Here is a 25905-nt window from a genome sequence, read left to right on the forward strand (position 1 = left end):
AATCATTTCTGGAATCCTGAAAAACCTGCATACGCACATGCTCACGTGTACACACCCACACACACGCACACACACGCACACACACGCTGATGTGTAGATACCCACACATGCACACACCTGCACACGCACGTGCTCATGTGTAGACACCCACACACCTGCACCTGTAGACACCCACACACACACACACACCTGCACACACACTCACGTACTCATCTGTAGACAACCACACTTGCACATGCACTCACATGCTCACATGTAGACACCCACACACATGCACACACCTGCACACTCATTCACATGCTCACGTGTAGACACACACATATGCACATACACGTGCTCACGTGGACACCCACACACACGCACACACACATGCACATTCACATGCTCACATGTAAACACACACACAAACACATGTACTCACGTGTAGACACCCACACACATGCACACACACCTGCACATGCACCCACGTGCTCACATGTAGACACCCACACACACACCAGCACATGCACCCACGTGCTCACGTGTAGACACCCACACACACACACCAGCACATGCACTCACGTGCTTACATGTAGACACCCACACACATGCACACACCTGCACACGCACTCATGTGCTCACATGTAGACACATGCACACCTGCACATTCATTCACATGCTCACATGTAGACACCCACACAATGCACATGCACTCATGTGCTTACACGTAGAAACCCATACACACACCTGCACATGCACACCATCACATGTAGACACATGCACACTTACCTGTACATGCATTCACATGCTAACATGTAGACATACACACACATGCACACACACCTGCTCACATGCTCACGTGCAGACACCCACACATGCACACATGTGCTTACGTGTAGACACCCACACACATGCACAGATACCTGTACACATGCACATGAATGAGTGTGCAGGTGTGTGTGCGTGTAGGTATCTACAGGGGACCACATGAGTGTGCAGGTGTGTGCAAGTGTGGGTATCTATACATGAGCACGTGAATGAGTGTGCTGCGTGTGTGCATGTTGTGGGGTGTCTAAATGTGAGCATGTGAGTGTGTGTGCAGGTGTGTGTGCATATGTGGTTATCTACACATGAGTACATGAGTGTGCGTGTGTGTGTGGTTATCTACAAGTGACCACATGAGTGTGCAGGTGTGTGCAAGTATGTGGGCATTTACACGTGAGCACGTGAATGAGTGTGTGTGTGCATGTTGTGGGGGTGTCTAAATGTGAGCATGTGAATGTGTGTGCAGATGTATGTGCAGGTGTGGGTATCTACACATGAGCACATGAAGGAGTGTGCAGGTGTGTGTGTAGGTTGTGGGGGTATCTACATGTGAGCATGTGAATGAGTGTGCAGGTGTGTGTGCATATGTGGTTATCTACAGGTGAGCACATGAATGAGTGTGCAGGTGTGTGCAAGTGTGTGGTATCTACACGTGAGCATGTGAATGAGTGTGCAGGTGTGTGTATGTTGGGTTATCTACACATGAGCATGTGAATGTGTATGCAGGTGTGTGTGCGCATGTGTGGGTATCTACATGTGAGCATGTGAATGTGCAGGTGTGTGTGTATATTGTAGGAGTGTCTACACGTGAGCATGTGAATTCGTGTGCTGGTAAGTGTGCCATCACAGAACGCCCACCTTCCAGAAGCTTGCATCCTGGACTAAATGCACCAATGGCCCTGGCAACCAAAGGGGCCTCCTGCTACAGAGTCATCCTCCTGCCACAGGGTCATCCTCCTGCCACAGGGTCATCCCCGGGGTTTGCTGGAAATGCCCAGCCCAGGACACACCCCACAGCTGTGTCAGAACCAGCTGGGAAGGTGTCAGCAATTCTGTGTCCCCACAATGCAGAAGATGACTTTTCACTGTCTAGAGAGTCCAACAGCCCAGGACACAGAGCCCCTGGGGATGGAGCTGGGCAGGGGGCGCCAGCTGCCCAGGCCATGGGCAGTTCTGATACACCTGGGCAGACGCTCAGCCAGGGCCTGAGCAAGACTGGAGATGCAGGGCTGCCTGGGACTCCTGTCTCTCCACAGGGCTGCCTGGGACCTCTGTCTCTACACAAGGATACCTGCGAACCCCATCTCCACGTGGGGCTGCCTGGGACTCCGTCTCCATAAAGATGCTCTTATCCTCAAGAACAGGTGCCAGGAATGTGGACATAGCCTGACACTCAGCACAATATTAATTTTCTCTGAGATGGTTTTCCTTAGGAGAAATGGTTTACCTTTTGCCATTATTTGGTTAGATTATTGTCATGTAATTTGAATTCATGGATGTATGAGACAAACTAGAAAAGGCTATTGCTTTAAAATCATAGGTAAGAAAACTCATCTCTGTTGGGGAATTCGGGGCCACTAGATATTTTTCTATCTCTCCTTTTGAAACTCACCTTAAATTTCTTGGTTCTTTTCTAGTTTGTCAGGCTGAGCGTCTTGTGCATTCTCTGGTTTCATTTCATCCTGGGACGCCCACCCAGGCAGGGCCCTAGAGCGCTCATGGCACTAGCTCCCATGAGAAGGGAGCTCAGGTGAACTCCGGCACGCTGCCCCCACCACATCTCAGCACAGGATAGCACAGAAACGTGATGATGTTCAGTGCCAGTTGCCAGCACGTGGTGATAGCTACATACATACCTAGAGCCGGGTTGAAATTAGGCTCAGGGGAAGTTCTGAAAGAGCCACGCCCATTCTCATTGAAAAACCCCTGGCCTCCACTTGCACGTCCAGCCATCAGCGTGGCAAAAGCTCATCTGTTTGCTCTTTAAATAAGGCTTTTTCCCTCTTCTCAAGATAAAAAAGTGAAGGGTGAAACATAGAGTAAGGCTCACAAGACAAGCAAACTCAGAAAATGTGACACAGTTGAATATTCACACAACCTTCCTTCATTATGACTCACTCCATGTTTGTCCCTGCATGGGCAGCCTTCAGTCTGTGTCATCTACATTGATACCCATATCTACATGCCCTGCCAAGCCTGGCACTGGGCTGCGCGCAGCACCCCATCGCCAAACGACAGTGGCACATATGGAGCAGGAGCTGGGCCCAAGCCGCCCTGGAGGCTCTTGTGGGGAAAGGGCTCAGGAGTCCAGTGTGGCCTGGAACGTGCATCAGGGAGTGGCCCAGCGCCCTGGCTCACACCGCCACACGCGTTTCTCCCTCTCAACCTGCAGTTTGGCTTTGTGGAAAGTTCCCCACGGACCTTGGGCTCAGGTGACTTGGGCTTTGTTTGCGGGTGGTTCTGTGTAACGCGCAGGCACCACCCAAAAGCAGACACATGTAGCACTACACACCGCCCATGCTGGGACCCCCTGAAGGACGGAGGTGAACCCGGGACCCCCTGAAGGACGGAGGTGAACCCGGGACCCCCTGAAGGACGGAGGTGAACGGAAACCCTCCTGTGAGCAGAACCTCAAGCAGTGCACACGGCTGGTGATTTCGCCTGGAAGGAGAAATGGCCAGGTGCGTGATTACTTATGAATTAATGGGCTGTGGCCAATGGCTTGGCTGGAGGGCCAGGGACTCGGAGAGAATATGACTGGAAACATTGTTGACAAGGGCAACTGGGGAAGACACATATTAGATAGACGTCTATGAAGTGGTATGAAGTACTACGATATGAATGTCCCGTGTGAATGTTCTCCAAAGAGTGACCTCAGCAGAGGAGGATTTTAATAACAAAGTGGATAGGGTGACCTGTTCTGTGGACACCAGTCAGCCTCTTTACCCAGCCACCCTGCCGTTGCCCTGTGGGCCCATGAACAAAGTGGCCGCGGTGGCAGAGTTGGAGGTGACGCCTGGGCTCCCACTCACCAAGGCCAGCCCTGCTGTGGCCACCCCTGAGTCCCCAGTCGGCCACCACAAAAACCAACCCTGAGTCCCCAACATGACACCATTCCCCGAGGTGATCAGCCAGCCGCCAGGGGGCAGGTGGTTCCGCAGGCAGCTTTCCCTGTGGAAGGGGCGGGGAATGGTCCTTGCTGGACTAGAGGCTTACTCCAGATGTGGATGTCGCTTCTCTACGCACAGTGCTCCTGCCATAACTACCATCCGTGGACTCAGAACGCCTTATCCATCACCATGGTGTCCACACAGCACTGCTTCTGACCAAGAGACCTCACTTCACTGTCAAAGAACGGCAGCAGTGGACCGGTGCTCTGGGAATTCCCTGGTCCTACCATGTTGCCATATGTAATTTTTAAATTATCATGATTTTTAAAATTATTTTCCCATCATCCCTGCAGGGACCACCTGCAACAAAAATTTCACAACAACAGTGACAGGGGAGGCTGATTCTCTCCAGGCCGAGCCACGCCTGCACCGGACCCAGCCAGGCCCACATAAGCAGCCGACGCCTGCCTACCTTGCGCCAGGCCCAGCTGCAGGCCACTGCAGCCTCCCGGCATCTCCTCCCTCGGACACAGGAGGCAGCAGGCCTGGGCTCCTCCAAACCCAGGAACGGACGATCCCAGTAGGAAGCACCAGTGAGCCCCAGCGCCCGGCTCCCACCTGCCCCTTCCACCACCACACTGGCGGATAGTCCATCCCAGCTCCTCACCACCCAGGAGGAGAGGCAAAGCCCGTGCGGTCGCTCAGTGCGGCAGCCGCCGAGCCTCGGCCCACGCCCGCCCTACCTGTGCCGGAGAGCTTCTGCAAGGCCACGCGCAGGCGCTGCAGGGCCACGGGCGACACCTCGTAGCGGTAAAAGTCCATTGCTGGAACCTTCTGGCACCTTCCAAACACCCCATCTGTGAGAAGGGAAGCAGATAAGACAGAACGAGACGTTTCATTTTCAGAGAGCAGGAAGGTGTCACACACGTCCTTGCAATGCGTTCTGATCATGTGCCCCCGTGAGGTTTTGGAGCACGGCGTCACCAGAGGGCTGTTAGGCCCCGGGAGCGCCCGGAAAATGCTGGTTTGTTAAATAAAAACCGAGCATCACGGAAAACACAAATGCCAAGGTGGAGAGAAAGTCCAGTGTGGCTGCAATGTTGTCAGTACACTTTCCTCCATAACCCCCAAGCCCTCCTTTTATGTAATTTCACATTTTTTTTATTTAAAACTTGCTTCTGACAACTCAGTGACAACAAAAAAATAAAGTCAGTAACATTCCAGGCCAGTTTTCCAGATGGAAAACAGAACACCCAGGAAATATAAGTATCACTTTGCAAGAGCTACAAGGATCGGCGGAGACGTCTCTCCCTGGGCTGCGTGGGAGGCAAGGGCGGCTTCCGGGGCTGCTTTCCGGCGGCGCAGGAGAGGCGCGAGGCAGGCGAACGATGTGGGACTAATGGGGACTAATTTATTTAGCTCGATTCCATTTGTCTGAAATGGCAGACTCTGCTCATCACCATCCTTTCCAACCACACCTTCTAATTAATTTAGTCCCTAATTAGTCTTTATTCCGCGAATTGTTCACTTTGAGACAAGCTTCCTGTGGGGTTTCAAACATTCAAATTACCTTCTTTGGTGCACACAAAAGATTAATTCAGGCGCTACTGCTTCCACACAGGGCGGCCATCTGCAGCTTCGGGCCGGGCGGAAGGGGAAATGGTCTCTTATTGTTCACTAGGTTTCGTGGTGCAGCTTGGCTGAAGAAAGCCATTCAAATGCAACAAGTGTAATTAGCAGAAACACATTTGCCCAGGGCCAGGCTGACGCAGTAATTGCTGGTCTGATATTACATATATGCTCCCGTCGACCGGCCCGGGTGATTAGCAGAAAATAACCTCGAGTACTGCAAGCGTCTTGCAGGTTTCTATGGGACTTTGCAAAGCCCAGGGAGTCCGGGAGGCAGCCTGGCAGCTGCGCGGGCGGGCGGACAATGGCGAGCAGACGCCAGGCCTGCGCCGTTTCCCTCCGTGCAGCCCGGCCGCGCTGCCTCCTGTCTGAGAGCCGGCCCGAAATCCCTGCGAGGCCACACAAAGGCAGAGGGCTCTCGGGGACACGTCTGCAGAGCCCGGCGCCCCCCACCGTCCGTGATGGACAGGCCGCACCACACGGCGGGAACACAGGCAGATGTGCCCGCTCCTTTGCCTTCCTCAGACACGAACCATTCAGTGCAAGTAGGAGTGGGAAGGGGGGGAGGAAGGAGAAAGGGGCAAAGAGGGAAAATAAGGAATGACTTCAAACATATCTAATGTTTGTACTCTACTTTTCAAATGAAAATATCTTGAAAATAGAAAGGCAACAAGCAGGAACTGGGCGGCACGTTGAGATGGCCCAGCCCCCGTGCTCACAATGCAGAACTCTCCTAGGCCTCAGGACCAAGGCCTCGGGCCACAGAGGAGGGAGTGAGCCACAGGCCGGGAAGAACCAAAAGCCAGGTTCCTGGACCCCCAGGCGGGGCCCAAGTCAGTGACCACCTAATCCTAGGCCAGGGCCGGCAGCGTCTTCTGATCCCTGAGGCCACGGGAGGCTCAGAAGCCCAGGGCTCCACTCAGCAGCAGAGCCTGCGAGCTGCACTCCCCACCCTCAGAAGGAAGGCGCTCTCGGCCGGCCCCAGAGCAGTGACGGTGCCAGCTGCCTGCAGCTCCCTGGTCTCTTGTGCACGTTGGAAAATGCACCCCCGGGGTGGACGTGCATGGCCAGCTCAGGGCATGGCAGAGCCTGGCTGGTCCGGGCCCCACTCAGCCACTCCGGGTGTCTGCACACAGGGCTTGGTGATTTGGTGCCAAATAGAAGCACATCTGTGGGCAGCCAACGCTTCCCAACATGCAGCTGAGAATCCCCTTTCCAAGCAAACTCATGAAATCATTCAGCTTTTCATAAAGAAAAATGGCCCAGGACAATTCCTATCAATTGTGGAACGTTCCAAGCAAATCATTTCTCAAGCATAATAGCCTCCTTCTTTAAATTTTGTTTCTTGCATACAATGTCATAAATATATTTTAGAATAATATATATTAGACTTTCTTGAAAACTTTCTTTTAAATATTTATTTAGAATATATAGAATATAATGCATAATATAGTTTGTGCTTTTAAAATCAGTTTTAGCTAATAATTTTAACTACTTGACAGTTGAAATAAACTAACCATTGATTCTCTTTGCCTTAGACTATCCCTGTACTCAATGCAGTGGACACAGACACCATCCCCAGTGCATTGTTAGTAGGCTTTATTTTTAGAGCAGTTTAGATTACTGCAAAATTGAGTGGAAAGTAGGGATATTTTCCATGCATCCTCACACACGCACACACACACACAGCCTCCCTCACACACAAGCACAGACAGCCTCCCACACACACACACACAGCCTCCCTCATACACACACACAGCCTCCCCCCCCACACACAGCCTCCCACACACACACACACAGCCTCCCTCACACACACACATATCCTCCCACAAACACAGCCTCCCTCACACACACACACAGCCTCCCCCCCCACACACAGCCCCCTCACACACACACAGCCTCCCTCACACACACACACACCCTCACACACACACACACACAGCCTCCCTCACACACACACATCCTCCCACAAACACAGCCTCCCTCATACACACACGTAGCCTCCCTCACAGGGTATTTGTAGATATCAATTTTCCACGTTTTTGGGTAAAGACCAACACGAGTGACTGCTGGCTCATATGGTAAGAGTATGCTTAGTTTTGTAGGAAAACGCCAAACTGTCCTCCACAGTAACAATCAGCCTAACAGTGGCCGCGCCATTTTTCACTCCCAGCAGCCGCGATGGCGCCGCCATCGCCCGCGTCCTTGGCAGCACTCGGTGGCGTCCATGTTCCCGCTTCCTCAGTAGCACTGGGTTGCGTCCATGTTCCCGCGTTTCGCTGCTGTCATAGGTGTGTATCAGTATCTCATGATTTTTTATCCAATGCATTTTTCAATAATGAAATTCATCTTTATCTCCGTATTTAAAGGACTTCATGATATGGGTATCCTTTATTCTAGTAAATACTCAGCAATAAGGCTTGTTGAAGAAGAGTGTGACCAGAAGGAAGGAGCCCAGAAGCTCCCACAGATCATGCCCAGGTTCACTGCTACCTGCTTGATTTTAAGGGGCCGCTGGATTCCCCCAAATACGGATACATGCCTAGCAATGAAATAGAAAATTAAGGAAATTCCTAAATACATTTGGTAGAATTGATTTTTATGTGGCCAGAATTTTGAAACTATTGCTTTGTTCTTCCAGGTCACTTGGCTAATAGGCAGGACCCCAAAAGTTCTCTATGAACATACTAGAGAAAAGCACTGGAAAGTGAAGTCTCAGTCAGGAAAGCATCAGGTGTGATGAGACTCCGACGTCGGGACGCCAGGGGTGATCTACACAGCAGAGGTGCTGGAGCCGGAGAACCAAAGCTCCCACCAGGCCAGGCTGCTCCACCGTCACAGACGTGCAGTGCGGCCTCTGAAACAATCCCGGGAAGTGGTACATGAAGTTGCCTCACCGCTGACCATTTAATCACCCTAGAAACTACCCAGAACTCCTAACCCTCAGGCCCCTCCTCTGCGGGACTCCTGCCTTCATGTTCTTGGGATACAGCCAAGACCCCACCTGGGATCTGACCTTGCTCGGGGTTTCCTCATGAACTCTCTTCTACTTCTGACTCTGTTTCGTGCACCATGGCCCTGCACCCTGTCGACATAACCCTATCATCGAAGCCCAGACTGAGCCGTCCAGCTCTGCAGTCCTGCGGGCCGTGCCAAGCTCCCAGCTGGAAGTGCGTCACCACAGCGCAGTGGAGGCAGGAGGCCTTGGGTGATGGAACCCGTCCATGAGACTTTCAGAACCAGGGTCCTGCTCTTCGTCCAGAACGGGCATTCCATGCGCAACCTTGATTCCAAGTCTTACCGCTGGCAACTGAGTTCAAATTGGGGGCTGTCTGAAAATCATGGGAGATGAGAACGGGTTTGCCAATGAAAACTGTGGGCTCCCTGTCCACCCGTCCTCGGCTACTGTCACCATCAAAACACTCATGTGTGCAAATATATGTGTACGCATGAATCCTCATGCAGAAACACGCACACAGCTGCTAACTCATACACACACATGTGCACAGCCACTAATGTGTTTAGCTGCCAAACTTACTGTGCGAGCCCAAGGATGCTGCTAATCCAACATCATAAACCCTTCCAGCAAACAGACACCGCCCACGCCTCTGCGTGGAATCCTAACCCCCAGGCGCTCCTCGATGACGGCTTCGTGCCTTCTCCCTCTGTCTTCCTTGCAGCGTTGGGTGCTCTCATCCACGTGGCTTGTCATTTATGTCCCCAGCATTGCCTGTGCCTTGCAAAGCCCCTTCCTGTTCCAGGAGCAGGTCAGTGCCATGCCTGCTGCTCGGCTGCCTCCGCCCCACACCCTCATCCCAGGGAAGGCACAGCTCTGCCCTGCATCCTGCTTGCATGGCCAGGCCAGGACAGCTGGGAAACATGCATGCAGAAAAAGCAGACACTGCAGGCTCCATGCTCCAGAGCTTCCAGGATCCTGGGGCAACAGATGTTCACCACTGATGGTTCGGTTATAATTGTGGACAGACTGCAAAAAAGGGCATGAGAGAGCCTGACAGACGGTGCCGACCTCACCCAGCAGTCAGAGAACGAACAGCGGCCGGCCTGAGGACATCGAGGACACTCCAGGCTGAGGAAGCAGCTCCCTGCATGGCACCACCCAGCCCCGGTGGGCAGCGGGGAGACAGCAGCTCTGTGCATGGCAGCACCCGGCCCTGGTCAGCCCCAGTGGGCAGTGGGGAGACAGCAGCGCTGTGCATGGCAGCACCCGGCCCCGGTGGGCAGCGGGGAGACAGCAGCTCTGTGCATGGCAGCACCCGGCCCTGGTGGGCGGCGGGGAGGGAGCAGCTCTGTGCATGGCAGCACCCAGCCCTGGTCAGCCCCAGTGGGCGGTGGGGAGACAGCAGCTCTGTGCATGGCAGCACCCAGCCCTGGTGGGCAGCGGGGAGACAGCAGCTCTGTGCATGGCAGCACCCGGCCCTGGTCAGCCCCAGTGGGCAGTGGGGAGACAGCAGCTCTGTGCATGGCAGCACCCGGCCCCGGTGGGCAGCGGGGAGACAGCAGCTCTGTGCATGGCAGCACCCGGCCCTGGTGGGTGGCGGGGAGGGAGCAGCTCTGTGCATGGCAGCACCCAGCCCTGGTCGGCCCCAGTGGGCAGTGGGGAGACAGCAGCTCTGTGCATGGCAGCACCCAGCCCTGGTGGGCAGCGGGGAGACAGCAGTTCTGTGCATGGCAGCACCCAGCCCTGGTGGGCAGCGGGGAGACAGCAGTTCTGTGCATGGCAGCACCCGGCCCTGGTCAGCCCCAGTGGGCAGTGGGGAAGACAGCAGCTCTGTGCATGGCAGCACCCGGCCCCGGTGGGCAGCGGGGAGACAGCAGCTCTGTGCATGGCAGCACCCGGCCCTGGTCAGCCCCGGTGGGCAGTGGGGACAAGGCCTTGCAGTTCTGGATCAGGCAGGAGAGGGCACCATGCCGGTCAAGCCACTCAAGCAGACTGTGCACAGCCTGCGGGAATCAGAGGCAGTGGCCTTCATCCCAGGAGCTAGAGGAGGCCGCCTCCGCTTGGGTGGTGTTCCAGGCAGGGCAGGCTCTTGAATGGGTCTGCATTTTAAAACAGATCTCCCTGGCAGGGGCTGGAGATTGCCAGGAGCCCATGGCTGGTGAATGGAGGAGCCCCACCCAGGGGATCGTGGCTAAGCGAGGATGGTGGTCATGGAGACCAGAGACCTGGAGAGACTGGAGCCATCTGCAAGGTGAACCTCAGGACAACACGCATCCCTCTGCCGGCGGCAGCAACCAAGCCCTTCCACACGCTACCGAGCCCACGCACAGACAGGCTTGTGGGGGAGGGGAATATTCTGGGAGACGTTCTGTTGAATGAGTCTTTTTCCAAAACAAGAAGGAAGGCTTCTTGCTGCCCTGGCTGGGAGAGACGAGACATGGCAGGTGTCCCCCAATAGGAACTCTGCCTGGCCTGGAACTCTGATCTCAGGGATTCAATGAACTGGGGGGCCTCACATCCCCAGAGTTCTGGGACGCAACCCCTTCACTGTGCAGACAGAAGGCTGGACCCCACTGCCTCTGGGACCGGAATGGACAGTGCTAAAGACAGTGAGAGAAGGAATGCCCAGGATGCAGAGCAGCGGATGAACAGGGCCCAGGACAATGGACACAAAAGCTTTGAGGAGCAAAAGGTTTGCTTAGAGGCACTTTTATTAACAGTAATCTAGAATTGGGTGGTCAGTTTCTTCCATTTGAAGATAAAATATTGAGCATTTCCTGTTGTTGGATTTTTGGAGAAATCAGAAAAAGAGCTCATTTATCTTGGTAATTTGTTTTAACCAGTGTTCCTTAGAGCACTGTTCCCACAGGCCAAAGAAATTTCATTCACAAGCGTCACTGTCCCCAAAACACAAATACAGGCCTAGCACAGGCCTCCTCCAGGACCAAGCTTCCAGCCCACTTCTATTCTCATTTAGTCTGCGGGGCTGCATACCTCCCTCCAACTTTACACCACACATGTGGTGTAAAGCCACATATGCACAAACACACACATTTTCACACACTTCTCCCGTGCACGGGACACTCACTCACACTCGTATGCACCCACGTGAACATTCCAACATATGCACACACACAGGTGTGCACACACTCATTTGCATGCACTTGACTGTGCAAACACAGGAGCACGTGCACACTCACATTTGCAAATGTGCACACACACACATGCACACACCCAGACACACTAACTCACATACAGGTGCACACAAGCGCACATGCACAAACTCACATGCCCACACGCATATGCTCACACACAGTCTCCGCATGGACAAGACGGCATCTCACCTCTACCACCCTGTAGGATCACCCTCTCCCCAGTGGCACCATGAGTTCCTGGAAGGCAGGGATCACAGCTGCAGCCTCTTCACGCCCCCACAGCATCTGGTGCGGTGCCTTGCACCCGGTGTGGACTAAGAGGATGTTAGTGAGTGACTATAACTGGTGTTCTCCCATTTGTCTAAAAGAAAACGGAGATGTCCAAGTGTTTAAGACCATCAGCTAGAAGCCTCATCTGTTGAAATCTCACATAGATTTAGAAGTCCTCACCCCCTTGGATGAATGACCCACTTGGATGAAACACTCACTGGGGACCAAAGGGGCTGGTGGTGCGGGCGCCCCAGGAGGGGCCGGCGTGAGTCTTGCAAGTTCTCAGGTGGCCGTGCGCCTCCACCCCGTCCCTTACTCTCTCTCTGCTTGGGCTCAGAGGGTCGACTGACCCCCAGCATTTCCATCCCCAGCTCCATACGTGAAGCAGGTGATCCTAGTGGACCTCTGTTCTTCAGAGGAAAGGTGGGGCTCTACTGCCCAGGGTGCCCCAGAGGGTCCTGTTGCTTGGAGATACTGAGCCTCCACTCTCCGTGACACCCATGGCACTGACCCAAAACCATGTAATCGGAGCACCAGAAAGCTGTGAACCGAATAATGTGGCTTTGATCCCCCGTGATGAAAGTGCTCTTGCCACACTTTGCTTAGGTGATACGCCCAGGCCTGCCCTAGAGGGTATCCTAGGAGAAATGGCCCAGAGACTCTAATTGTGCGTCTGCTCAGAAACGTCGCTCACTGCGTTACCCCACAATTCTCCACAGAGATCACAGAGGGTTCCCCGGGCCCCACAGCCAGGAGCATCTTCCTTCCACCAAACGCGTGAGCACGACCAGCTCCTGGGCAAGGACACCTCTTGCTTACAGGCTCCTGTGGCACAGATTCCAGTGAACAAACCATCTTCTTTTCCCCTTTTTCTAATATCTTTACCTACTTTTACTTATATGTCTTTTTTTCTTTTACATTTCTTATTTATTTATGGAAATATAACAGGATTTGGGAATTAATACAATATGATCACTTAATTTAGTATTTCAAAGTGAGGCAATTAGCTTAGGGCATTGTTTGAAATAACCACAATGCACGTACCTATTCAATCATTTGTGTAAACAGTATATTAAGGTAAATGGTATGCACGTGAAAACTGATTTATCTCAGCTCCCTGGAAACTATCAGAACAAAGTTCTTGAATTGTGAGCAAGAAGGGATGGGCAGAAAAGGCACCCCAATTATGAAGCCTTTGCAGATGAGAAGCATCAGAGGCTGTATTCCAACAAGAACAGCAGGCAAGAGACACGCAGCAAACCACGGGGCAGGCAGAGCCCCGAAAGAGCAAGCACAAGCATGTTCCAGGGCTGGGCAGGGACCGCAACCCTTTCTAGAATCGTCACAAAGCCATCGCTGAGACACACACTCAGGTTTGCAGAATACTGTCTACAGTAAACACCAACTGCATCCGCTCAAGCGGCTGCCCGCTGACCCCACCCAGACAAAAGGAACGGGCGTCAGTCTCACAGCAGCTCCCTGGGAACACACCCGGGAAGCCCAGGAGGAGAACGCGGCCTCCTGGGGGTGTCCCAGGCACTGAACCCAGAGCCTAGAAACAGCAGCCTTGCAGGGCTCAGGGCGCGCTTTCCAGGGAGAACCGGGTCACATCTAGGGCCCCCCAGGCTGTACCCAACGCGGGTCCTGAGTCCAGCAGCCAGGGAGGGAGCGCAGCCACCTCTGATGAAACAATGGCACCCTGCTGTGTTTCTTCAAGCTGGTCTGTCACTCACGCCCTCCCTGCAGCCAAACAAGGTGAGGCCCAGAGGCTGCGGTCACCCAGGTGGCTAGTGAGGACCAAGCAGCGCCAGTGACCCCTCGTGGCTGCCTCCCTGCAGTGCCGGTTCTTCATCGGAGACATGGCTCGGGAGGCCTGCTCTGGCTCAGGCCTTAAGATGCCAGTGGCAGACTCAGTCGGCCACAGGGAGGGGCCAGGACTGCTGCCCAGTACAGCAGGAGAATTAACGCACACTTGTACACATGTGTGCACAATGGACAAGCAACCACCTACACAGACACACATTCACACCATGCAGACACAATGTATGCACAGACACATGCACATATGCAGACACACAACCACATAATGCATGCACACATTCTCACATATACATACATCCTCACATATGCTCTCACATGCACACGTTCTCACACACATGCACATGCTCACGTTCTCATGCACACACATCCACATTCTAACACACATGCACACACTCACATGCACACGGTTTCACACATGCACATGCCCATTCTCACATGCACACGTACACATTCTCACACATGTACACATTCTCATGCACACACATGCACACATCCTCACATGTTCACATGCACACATTCTTATGCACATGCACACACATGCACATTCTCACATGCACGTTTTCACACACATGCACACGTTCTCAAATGCACGTTCTTACACACATGCACATGCTCACATTCTCACATGCACACACATCCACATTCTCACACACATGCACACACATGCACACGTTTTCACACATGCACATGCTCATTCTCACATGCACACACATACACATTCACACATGCACATGCTCACACTCACATGCACACACATGCACACGTTCTCACACATGCACACATACACATTCTCATGCACACACATGCACACATTCTCAAGCACACGTTTTCACACATGCACATGCACATACATACACATTCTCATGCACACATTCTCAAGCACGTTTTCACACATGCACATGCACACACGCACATGCTCACATGTACACGTTCTCATTCTCACATGCACAAGTTCTTGCACACGCATTCTCACACACATGCACATGTATACACTGTTCTCACATGCTCACACATGTACACATTCTCATTCTCACATGCACAAGTTCTTGCACACGCACCTTCCCACACACATGCACATGTACACACTATATGTTCTCACATGCTCACACATGTACATGCTCTCATGCACACACTCACTACTCACACTCAGAATAGCAGAAGGAGCCCTCACCAGCCTGGGACCGCCATGCTCCAGATGTCCTGCTGTACCAGGCTAGGTCACCCTTTCATTCTTTCCTGCCTCCCCTTCTGGGGTCCCTCAGGACCCTGCCTTTCTCCCACTGTCCCCTTCCAGGTGGAGGCTGCCTTACCAAAGTACCTTCAATCTGTAAATCCCGGTGCCCTGGGACGCTGAAGCTGCCTCTGAAGTTCCCTCCCTGAAGGGAGCTGGCAGCATTGCTAGGGTTCCCTCCGTCCCACTGGGCTTCTCACAGCAGCACCACAGACGGAGGAGCCCACTGCTCCGTCAGGGTCCCCAGGGGTGTGGCCACAAGAATAAAATCTCCCCAGCTATTTCTGGAGAAGGGAAAAGTAATGACAGCTCAGAATCACTGCCCTGTTGAAAGGAATTCTCCAGAGGGAGAAAAAGCCCTTTATCTGAACTGATCAAGCACCCGCCATGTGTATTTCTGCAAGAAAGCTGTAAAAGTGCTCCTATTCTCAGGGAGTAGAAACTGCCGTCATGGCACCCAGTCGAAACTGTTGCAAAAATTCCAGGAGGCCAAAGGTGAATCCTGAGAGACAGCAATGCCTTCTGAGGCCCAAGGAAACAGGCACTGGCTCACCACACACCCAGGTCAGATTTAAGGAGCCGTTGGATCTGTGGGCTGTGTCCAATGCAGGACTGCTGTGAAGTCAGAGCAGCTTAGTCCGTAATGAAACCCGAAGATAAGCCGAGACCCTGTATCGCTGGAAATTCCTTTATTTTCAAGGATTTTGTTACAGTTCAGAGCAGCCACTGACAGGCAGCAGAAGGCAGGGGACAGAGTGACAGTGCCTGGGAGTGGCCAGCACAGCCTATGTGTCTGCAGAGCAGCGTGAGGCTCTGACTGGGGGAGGAGTCCCGCGTCCGGGCAGCACCTGCTCCCACAGCAGGAGCCTCACTGTCCGGAGAGGCCAGCTTCCCTTGTGTGACAAGCAGGGCCTCCGTTCCTCCCACCCAGGGATCCCAGTGAGGCCTGGGACGGTAAATCCAGGAGATTCCAGCTTCCCTGTGTGACAAGCAGGGCCTCCGTTCCTCCCACCACCCAGGGATCCCAGTGAGGCCTGGGACGGTAAATCCAGCAGCGCACAGCCCACTGCCCCGAGGGAGGCAGCACACGACAGAAGCCACAGGTGTCTGAGGGCGTCAGCCGGCAGTACTGAGGAGCCCAGGCACACGCTGGCCAGGCAGGGCAGGGGGAAGCGTGGTGGGTGGGAGGTCCTTCCAGGAGGTGAGGAGCAGCAGGCTAGGAGGGGAGGACAGTGAACACAGTGCCAAGAACACAGCCAGTCATGCCTCCCTCACTGAGCACCAGCGCGCCCAGCACTTCCCAGCCTTTTACCTTTAAGGACGCCTTAAACCCCCACCCCAAGCCCATGAGTCTCCTCCTCTGTGCAACAGGCTGTGTGCTGAAACCAGACCCGGGTGCTGGTGTGAGCAGGTGGATGGCGGAGAGGCGAGGAGGTGGAGCCTCGTGGGGGATCAGCTCCCTTACAGAGGCCCTAAGGACTGCTCACCCTCTGGCCACATGAGGACACGTGAGGTACCGTGGATGAGCCAGGAGGGGCCTCGCCAGACACCAGACCTCAACCCTGCCAGGGCAGTGACCTTAGATTCCAGCCTCCAGAACTGTGAGAAATCAATGCTGCTGTTTCTAAGCCCCCAGGAGGTGGTACTTTGAGCAGCCTTCATGGACTGAGACACTGCGTATTATTATCCCATTGACACCATGTGGAAATTAAGGCACAGGGAGGTTAAGGAACTTGCTCAGAGTTGGCCTGGGAGTCGCACCCCAAGATCTGTCCACATGGTCCCACTTCACCGCTCGAGGCTGTGTCCTCTACGGAGCCTCACTTTCACTTTAGATTGTGGATGCCAGCGTCTGACTGAGAAAATGCGGTCACCATAGCTACGTGGAGTGACTGGCAGAGTGTCTGCAATCAACTCACAAAATCCTCAGGGTCCTTGTATGGCAACTCTCACCATAAGACCCAACGCCCGCAGACGTCACTCACACCCACACTCTCACCATAAGAGCTGACGCCTGCAGACGTCACTCACACACACTGTCAACTCAGCTAATCTTTATGATAACCCTTAGTGGCATAAACTGTCATGGTCCCCATTCCATATTGAGAAACTAAAGCCCAGAGAGGTTGGGTGCCTTGCTGGAGCCCACAGAGGAATGGGCAGCTGCAGAAAAGTCTGACTGACACTTAGCACCCATGAGGGAGGTAAGGAAACAGGATCAACCATTCCCCACCACCGGGAGCTCAGGAAACCTCATCATCGTGGTCACTTGAACCAAGATCCAGGAAAAATTAAGTCCTCGGGGGCTTGAAAAGGGAAGGAGAAAGGCAGCGTGAACGAGTGCTGGGTTCTTTACAGCCAGCACATGCTGATGGCCAGCTCTGCATGGACTTAAGCACCACAGGTGAGTCGTTCTCTCCCATGGGTGCCCTACAAGAGCAACCATGATGCGACCCAGACACGGGAGAGTCAGAGGCCTCCATGTTCCTCAGTCCCTGAATGTGGTCTGCAGCTGGACACCATGTGCCGCCCAGTGCTCTCTGCAGAAGAGGTAGCATCTCCAGACAGAGGGCCGCGCCCCTGCTGTGGGAATGAGCCAGGAATGATACCCCTATGTGGAGCCACTGATTCTGGGCTATCTGCTCCAGCTGGGAGCTCACCCTGATGGAAGCAGACAACCACAGAGCGAGTCACTCAGCTCAGGCCAGGTGCTGCTGGCGACGACTTTGTAGGTTCATCCACAAATGCTCAGCAGTGACCAGCTCAGCTCGTGGCTGAGAACCACGAAGAGGGACAGGAACCGTCTCCCTGCTCAGCCACCTTCATATCTCCCAGTGAGACAGACTCAGAGGCGGAGTGGCCAGTACCAACCACATATCACCGACACTCCATCTGGAGCAGGACTGGGAACAGGAGAATCCTGGTCTTAAGAAACTGGCAACTAGGTAAAGTCAAGATAAATAGGTGTTTTTTTAAAAAGCGGGGGTGGGGACAATTTAAAAAGCAATTCAGAATAAAAATAAAAGAATGTAACCATCACCTGGTCAACATGGAGACACCCCATCTCTACTAAAAATACAAAAAATTACCTGGGTGTGGTGGCGGGTGCCTGTAATCCCAGCTACTCGGGAGGCTGAGGCAGGAGAATGGCTTGAACCTGGGAGGCGGAGGTCGCAGTGAGCCGAGATCGGGCCACTGCACTCCAGCCTGGGCGACAAGAGTGAAACTTTATCTCAAAAAGAAAGAATGTAACTATCAAAATTAAAACCTTTGTGCATCTAAGGACACTATTAGCAGCATGAAAAGGCAGCCAGGGAATGGGGAAATATTTGCCCTCATCTATCTGATAAGGTATTTGTATCCAAAATACATAAAGAACCACAACTCGACAACAACAACAACAAAAACCTGATTAAAAACGGGTAAGGGACCTGAGTAGACTTTTCTCCAGAGAAGATGTACAAACAGCTGAAAGCACAGGGAAGGCGCCCAGCATCACCAGCATCAAGGAAACGCAAATCAAAACCACAGTGAGACCTACTGCCCGCTCAGCAGGACGTCTACTATCAAAAAACGAAACGAAACAAAACCGAAAACAAGGCGTGTGGGTGAGGACGTGGGGAAACTGGGGCCCTGTGCTCTGCGGGGGGGAATGTAACGCGGTGCAGTCGCCGTGGAAAGCACGAGGGGAAAGTTCAACGTGGAATTAGATGATCTGACAGCCCCACTTCTGGTTTTACACCCGACACCTGCAAGGAGGGCTTGCCCAGAGTCTCGGGCAGCCATGCTTGTGGCACACGGGCCGTTGCGGCTGCTCCCGGTGGAATCACAGCTACAATTGAGCTCAGGTGAAGGCTTCCATGGAGGGTCTAGACTGCATTTCCAGGCACCAGGATGAGTTTAAATTTAGCTCCCAAAGACGACCAGTGAACACACCAATGAACACACACTTCGCACTGCCACACCCCAAGATAAGACCCAGAAATTCACATTCAGGGAAAGACAGCCCCTCTTACATGCCACCCAGACCCCCACACGAAAGGGTCAGACCCCAGCACCTTCCAAAAACACAAAATGTCCCCTGCTGAGGAGCCAACACCTGGGCCCTTGGAAGCCGTGACAACCAGCAGCAAAGCACAGGGCCTCACCCAAGATGGACACAGGACGGCACAGACGGGGGAAGCTCCAGCAACCCCTCACTGGCCCCGAGAAGCCACCAGCCAGGCCAGGCTGGGGAAGAGCTGGCTTCAGCAGGAACAAGGCCATTTAGTAATTAGAAGCAACATGGGGCGGGGCTGAGCCATCATCAGGAGCTGCGTCTGATGGGGAGCACTGGCCCCCGTCGCAGTCAAGGGGGGCTGTTTCAAGTTTAGGCCTCCAGAAGAGGCAGCTCCTCGACCAAACTGAAGACACATAATTTACTGTTAAATTAACACTTGCAACACCTTGCACCCAGGTCTTGAATGCTAATTATACTTGCCAGCATTTAATACAAGAAACTCTGGAGTCTGGGCTGAAATGCCACACAGGAATTTGGAATTGCATAAAACATGTAAAACCAGACTTTTCTAGCCCAAGAATAAGTGAGATGTAAAAATCAAAGAAGCTCCACATGTAACTCACCAAGAAAGAACAAGCGAGGCTGTGTTGCTGGAGGTGGTCGCTCTCCCCGAGCTCGGTCCTGACAAAAACGACAGTCTGACGGTGCACGATTTGGAATGTGCAGGAACAGACCCCAGCACCTTTCATCGGTGGGTTTAGGAGAGGGGGCCCAGGGGACCCTGGCACTCCTCTGATGAGAAATCAGGCACCGGCTCGTGCAGCTGTTTCCCTGGAAATCACTGCTTCCCTGTTGGTTTGCACCTGTGCCCTGTCAGTAAGTGAATCGTGCTGTGTGAGGTGAGAACCCAGAAGCTGATGGACGATACCCAAAACACAGCTTTAGGCAGAAGACAGCTTGGACCCAAGGCCTCAGTCAGGCCATGGAGGGAAAGTATGGTGGGGGCACCCAGGACCGCAGTGGGCGGGAGAAATTCTGGAGGATAAAATGTTGGCGACACTCATGTCCACGGCCCCAGTGCTCCATCTCTGAGGGTGGACCCTGCTGCCTGGGAGCAGTCCTGACAGGACCCCCACAGTCCATGTGACTGACGGCCTAGGCCTATGTCTGCTCAACCCTGATGGCATAAACACCCCTCCCAGCAGAGCCTTGAAACTAGAGAAGTCATCTGAGTGACTAGACATTAACAAGGAGAGAAAACCTAACAGCCCGTCTCCTGGCCAACGGGAAGACAGGTTTTTTGTCTTACTTTGGGTTTTTTGTCTTAATTTGGGTTTTTGTGAGCTACTCTGGTAACCAGAGCTTGGTCTGGAGACAGCGTGTTCTTATAGGAGGCCACAGAGGGTTTTCTGAAGAGTAAGCTTTGGAGGGTCAGGAGGACTTGTATTTTCGAGTGGGGTGGAGCAAGAGAAAGAACAAAGACAAAGGCCACTGGCTTTGGAGCCCCAGGTAGAAGGAGACAGGGTCTTCCACCCCCATGGAAAATCCTCCTGAAGCTACGAGCTGCGGCCAAAGCTGGTGTGGCAGCAGCGGTCATCCAGAGCTTTCCCGTTCCGCCCACTCATCCCAGGTAGGGAAACTGAGGCTGAGGAAGCAAAATGACTTGGTCATACACATTTTATAATCTACAATTGTATACATTTATGGGTGTCCATTTTCACAATGCTATAAAGAACTACCAAAGACTAGGTAATTTATGACGAAAAGATTTAATTGACTCAAAGTTCCACAGGGCTGGGGAGGCCTCAAGAAACTAGTCATGGCAGAAGGCGAAGGAGAAGCAAGCACCTTCTTCACGAGGCGGCAGGAGTGGGGGTGGGGGGAATGCTACACTTTTAAACCATCAGCTCTCGTGAGAACTCCCTCACTATCACGAGAACAGCAGGGTGGAAACCACCTGCATGATCCAGTCACCTCCCACCAGGTCCCTCCCCAACACTGGGGATTACAACTCGAGGTGAGATTTGGGTGGGGACACACAGCTAAACCCTATCAGTGGGTACAAGGCAATGTTACAATTTATGAATACAACGTGAAATAATTAAATCAAGCTAGTTAACATATCCATCACTTCAAATACTTAACATTTTTGTGGTAAAAACATTTGGAATTTGTTCTCTCAGCAGTTTTGAGATGTATGATCATCTATTATCTTCATCACACTGTACAATCGAACTCAAAAAATTGCTCCTGAGATTTGTACCCTCCAACTGCCATCTCCCCATTCCCTCCACCCCTGGCCTCTGGCGACCTCAGTTCTACTCTCTGCTACTGTGAGTTCGTTTTCAGTTCCACGTATGAGTAAGATCATGTGGTATTTGTCTTTCTGTGCCTGCCTTATTTCACTTAGCGTAATGCTCTCCAATTCCATCCATGATGTTGGAAATCACAGAATTCCTTTTTTAAGACTGAATAGTCTCGCACCGTGTCTTTATCCGTCCATCTGTCAATGGACGCTGAGGTTGATTCTATGTCATGGCCATTGTGGACCGTGCTGCAGTAAACATGACGGTGCAGAGCTTTCAACACGCTGATTTTACTTCCTTTGGATAAATACCTCATAGTGGGACTGCTAGATGATATGGTAGTTTCAGTTGTTTGACAGGCCTCCATACAGTTCTCCATAATGACTGCACCGATTTATATTCCCACCAATAGTGTGCAAGAGTTCCCTTTTTGCCACTTCCTCACCAACACTTGCTGTCTTTTTAATAATAGCCATTCTAACAGGTGTGATGTGATATCCCCGTTGTGGTTTTGATTTGCATTTCCCTAATGGTTAGCATGGTTGAGCATCTTTTCACATACCTGTCAACCATTTTTATGTCTTCTTTTGAGAAATGTCTACTCAGGTTCTTTACCCGTCTTTTAATTGGGTTTTTCATTTTCATGCTATTGTTTGAGCTTATTATATATTTTGGATATGAAGCCCTTATTGGATGTACGGCTTGCAAATATTTTCTCCCAATCCTTAGGTTGTATGTGCACTCTGCTAACTGTTTTGTTTGCTGTGTAGAGCTTTGTATTTGACATAATCCCATTTATTTTTGCTTTTGTTGCCTGTGCTTTGGGGATCAAATCAAAAAAATTGTTGCCCAGGATAATGTTATGTAGTTTTGCCTTATGATTTCTTCTAGTATTTTTACAGTTTCAGGTCTTAAATTTAAGTCTTTAATCCATTTTGAGTTTTTGTATATGGTGAGAGATAAGGTCTAATTTCATTCTTCTGCATGTGGATATCCAGTTTTTCTGGCACCATTTATTGAAGACACTGTCCTTTTCCCATTATGTGTTCTTGCCATTTTTGCTGAAAATCAATTGAGCATAAATGCATGGATTCATTTCTGGGCTCTCTATTCTGTTCCATTAGTTGATGTATCTATTTTGTTTTGTTGTTGCCAGTACCACATTGTTTTGGTTATTATAGTTTCATAGTATAGTTTGAAATCAGGTGGTGTGATGCCTCCAGGTTTGTTCCTTTGGCTCATGACTGCCTTGGCTATTCAGGGTTATATGTGGTTCCATATGAATTTTAGGATTGCTTTTCTATTTCTATTTAAAAAAAGCCATTGGAATTTTGATAGGGGTTGCATTGAATCTACAGATTGCTCTAGGTAGTATGGACATTTTAACAATATTAATTCTTTCAATCAATGAACATGGGATACCTTCTATTTATTTGTCTTGTCTTCCATTTCTTTCACCATCTCATAGTTTTCAGTGTACAGGTCTCACTGTCTGGGTTAAATTAATTCCTATCTATTGCAGTCACACATTTTTTCAGTGGTAGCACTCACCTTCTTGAGTGAACCATGGAGGTTGTGGCATTTGCCTGTCAAGGGCCTTCCCTTCCTGGGGGGTGCGCCCCTCTGCTATTGTGGTATCCTAGGATGGTTGTCAATCCCTAAACCTGCTCCCTTGCAGCCCAGGAGCCACAAGAACATTCCATTCCCTGCCCAGTCACTGGTCAGGTGCAGGCCCTGACCCATTCCAAACCAGAGCCCCCTCCCTCATGCTTTTCTCTGGTGGAAGATTTTTTCATGCAGATTGGTTGCTAAGCCCTGTGAACAGTAGTGAACAGGCAGACAAGCAGCCATCCCAACACCACACAAAGAGACATAAACTGGAGACAAAAGCAGCTGGGAGATGCTGCAGATCCTGGCAACTGTGCCAGAGCCACCCTGGGTTCCCCATTCACAGCCCCAGAGCCACCCTGGGGTCCCATTCACAGTCCAGTATGCCCCATGTGAGTCTCTGTTGGCTGCCGTCACGTGCAGTCCTGAGTGCTGAGCTGGGCCAGGCCCCCAACACCTGGGGTCCTTCCCTCTGTCACAGAGTTTTCATGCTCAATTGTGAGGTATGGTGATGGCCACAGGCCCGAATCCTAACCACCACAGCACAAGACTTCTCAAAGAGACCATCAGTGTGTCTCCTGCCCCAACAAGGTGAACTGTTCTGGGAGGCTAATCCCCACTCACTCATTCTATCTCCCATCCTGGAGCCTCCTGCACAGACTCCATCATCACCCTCCCTCAGGAGGAGGCAGTGCTGAGGGTGGCCCAGCTCACTGCACCCCTGGGTGGTCCCTGAGGGCAGTGCTGAGGGTGGCCCACCTCACTGCACCCCTAGGTGGTTCCTGAGGGCAGTGCTGAGGATGGCCCAGCTCACTGCACCCCTGGGTGGTCCCTGAGGGCAGTGCTGAGGATGGCCCAGCTCACTGTGCCCCTGGGTGGTCCCTGAGGGCAGTGCTGAGGATGGCCCACCTCACTGCACCCCTGGGTGGTCCCTGAGGGCAGTGCTGAAGATGGCCCAGCTCACTGTGCCCCTGGGTGGTCCCTGAGGGCCCCCAGGGCCACATGAGGCCCACCCCCTTCCTGACGTCCAAGAACAAGGGCGTTACTAGGGCTCAGGTGCTCCCCTTTGCAGACTAGGTCACAGGATACAGCACGGATTCCTTCCTGCAAAAGGTGCTCAGTAAAGTGGATCACAGCATCCTGTGTCTCCCCTAAAACATCCTCAAACAGAAGGGCTGCACCAGGATGTATGGGATGTGCACCAGGACGTGGGTAAAAAGAAGGCCCTGGCGTGTTCATCTGGTTGCTACTCGAAAGCCCCACAGATGGAGGCTCCGTTGAGCATCATCCCTGAGGCCCTTAGAGTCGCCACCTGAGGAGAGATGCTCGACCTCAGCCGGCACTTCCATCTCCGCTCCCTCTGGCAGGAACAAACTCCACTGAAATGGGCAGCACTTTCCCAAGCAGGGGCAGGACTGGCTGGTGCCCATGTTCCCAGGAAACATGCACAGGGTACCTGCTTCACCCAGGAAGTGCAGGGAGGTTGGGATGAAACCGTAGAGGGATGGAGAGGCTGCTCAGGAGATGCTGAGTGCAGGCCTGCTTCTGGTGTCTGGACTGCCATCTGCACCCAGAATCTGCCCGTCAATTTTGTCTTCAATGATTTTGAAACTCCTGGGGGTGAGGGAGCTGGAGACAAATAGTGACTTACAGTCCCAGAACACGTTTGTCCCCATCACCCCATTGGATCTCAGGGCTGCCCATGAGCCAGGCTGTGCAGGAAGGAAGGTGCCCCAGGGACAGGAGAGCCCCTGCCTCCTACTGGCCACTGGATCCATGTCCAGTGGATTGGTCGCTCCTCACCAGCCAGGCCAGTGCCTCGCCTCACCTCACCCAGCCCCACAGTTCAGATGAGGAAACTGAGGCACAGAAGGACCAAGCAGCTGGATTCTAGGCTATCAACAAAATGCCAAAGGCAGAAAAAAACCTGATTTTCCAAAAGGGAAAAAAAATGTTGGACTACAAACCAATTTGTATGCTGTTTACCAAAGCACATTCTCTCTCCCAGCGTTTCCAAATCCCACCCCGGCACACCTGTGGCCCATTCAGGTGCCAGTTCCGTCAACTGCCTGGAAATCCCTGCAGAGAACAACGGCGCACCTGAGCCCCTTCCAGAGCCCACAGTTATCCCATTACGAAATGAAAAGCTGCTTTGGGGAACACTGTGTTGATTTGTCAGCATCACACTGTCATGGGGGAGGCAGAAGGACCTCACCGAGAGCATCTCTCGCCACCTCGAGGGCACGGGTGAGGTGCAGGAGGAATCGTGCTACCACCTCCACTCACCCCCAGGGGTTCTGCCCCTGCAGAAGGAGCGTCGAGGAGGGGGACTCACCCGCTGGCACCATTGGCCACTGCACACTATTCCCCAGCTCCCTCCTACTGCACCCCACGAGCCACCCTCAGTTGGGCCTGGTCCCTGAGTCCCTTTTGGGTCCCTAATTGTTGGGCACACTAAGCCCAGGGCTCCCTGCAGGCCTGCAGCTGTCTGGGGCGACTCGTACACTGTACCTGCTTTCCTTCGTTGCTCACACAGCAGCCGACACAGTCACTCAAAACTCCCATTTGTGAAAGTAAGTGGCCTTCTAAGGAATGCTAAAACATTACGGGCACTTTAGCCCCGCGTTTCTTACTACACGAAACATGGTTACCTACAAGTGAAATGGCAGAAGGAACGACCTTATTAATGCCTCATCCTTCTCCAGGGCAAGAGAGTGCAACTCAACAACTCCATGTGAACACCTGCCCTGGCATGCGGGCAGCCGGGCCAGTCCACAACCAGTCACAGCCCCACGGGAGGAGCCTTCTGAGTGACAGAAATCATTTTCATTCACGGGAGCTTGAACTCTGGCCGTCAGAAGAGCTGGTTACTACAAAGGTAGCAGAACAGGCAGTGCTGAGAAGAAAGTGCACCTTTCTGACCACCCATTCCCAGCCCAGCTCCCCTCCTGTCCGCTCCCCTCCTGACAGCTCCCCTCCTGTCTGCTCCCCTCCTGACCACTCCTCTCCTGT

At 52.6% G+C, this 25905-nt stretch overlaps 1 protein-coding gene across 5 annotated transcripts in view; it reads right to left on the reverse strand.

Moving 5' to 3' along the window:
- PTPRN2 (protein tyrosine phosphatase receptor type N2) overlaps window positions 1-25905 on the reverse strand; it is a 987645-nt gene that overhangs the window by 741234 nt on the left and 220506 nt on the right. For all 5 annotated transcript variants that reach the window (XM_055269741.1, XM_055269742.1, XM_055269740.1 and 2 more), the window contains one exon: window positions 4658-4771. In XM_055269741.1, coding sequence (XP_055125716.1) covers window positions 4658-4771 — 114 coding nt within the window. The remainder of the gene's footprint in view (window positions 1-4657; window positions 4772-25905) is intronic.

This window comes from Symphalangus syndactylus, chromosome 6 (assembly GCF_028878055.3).
Source record: "Symphalangus syndactylus isolate Jambi chromosome 6, NHGRI_mSymSyn1-v2.1_pri, whole genome shotgun sequence".
NCBI lineage: Eukaryota > Metazoa > Chordata > Mammalia > Primates > Hylobatidae > Symphalangus > Symphalangus syndactylus.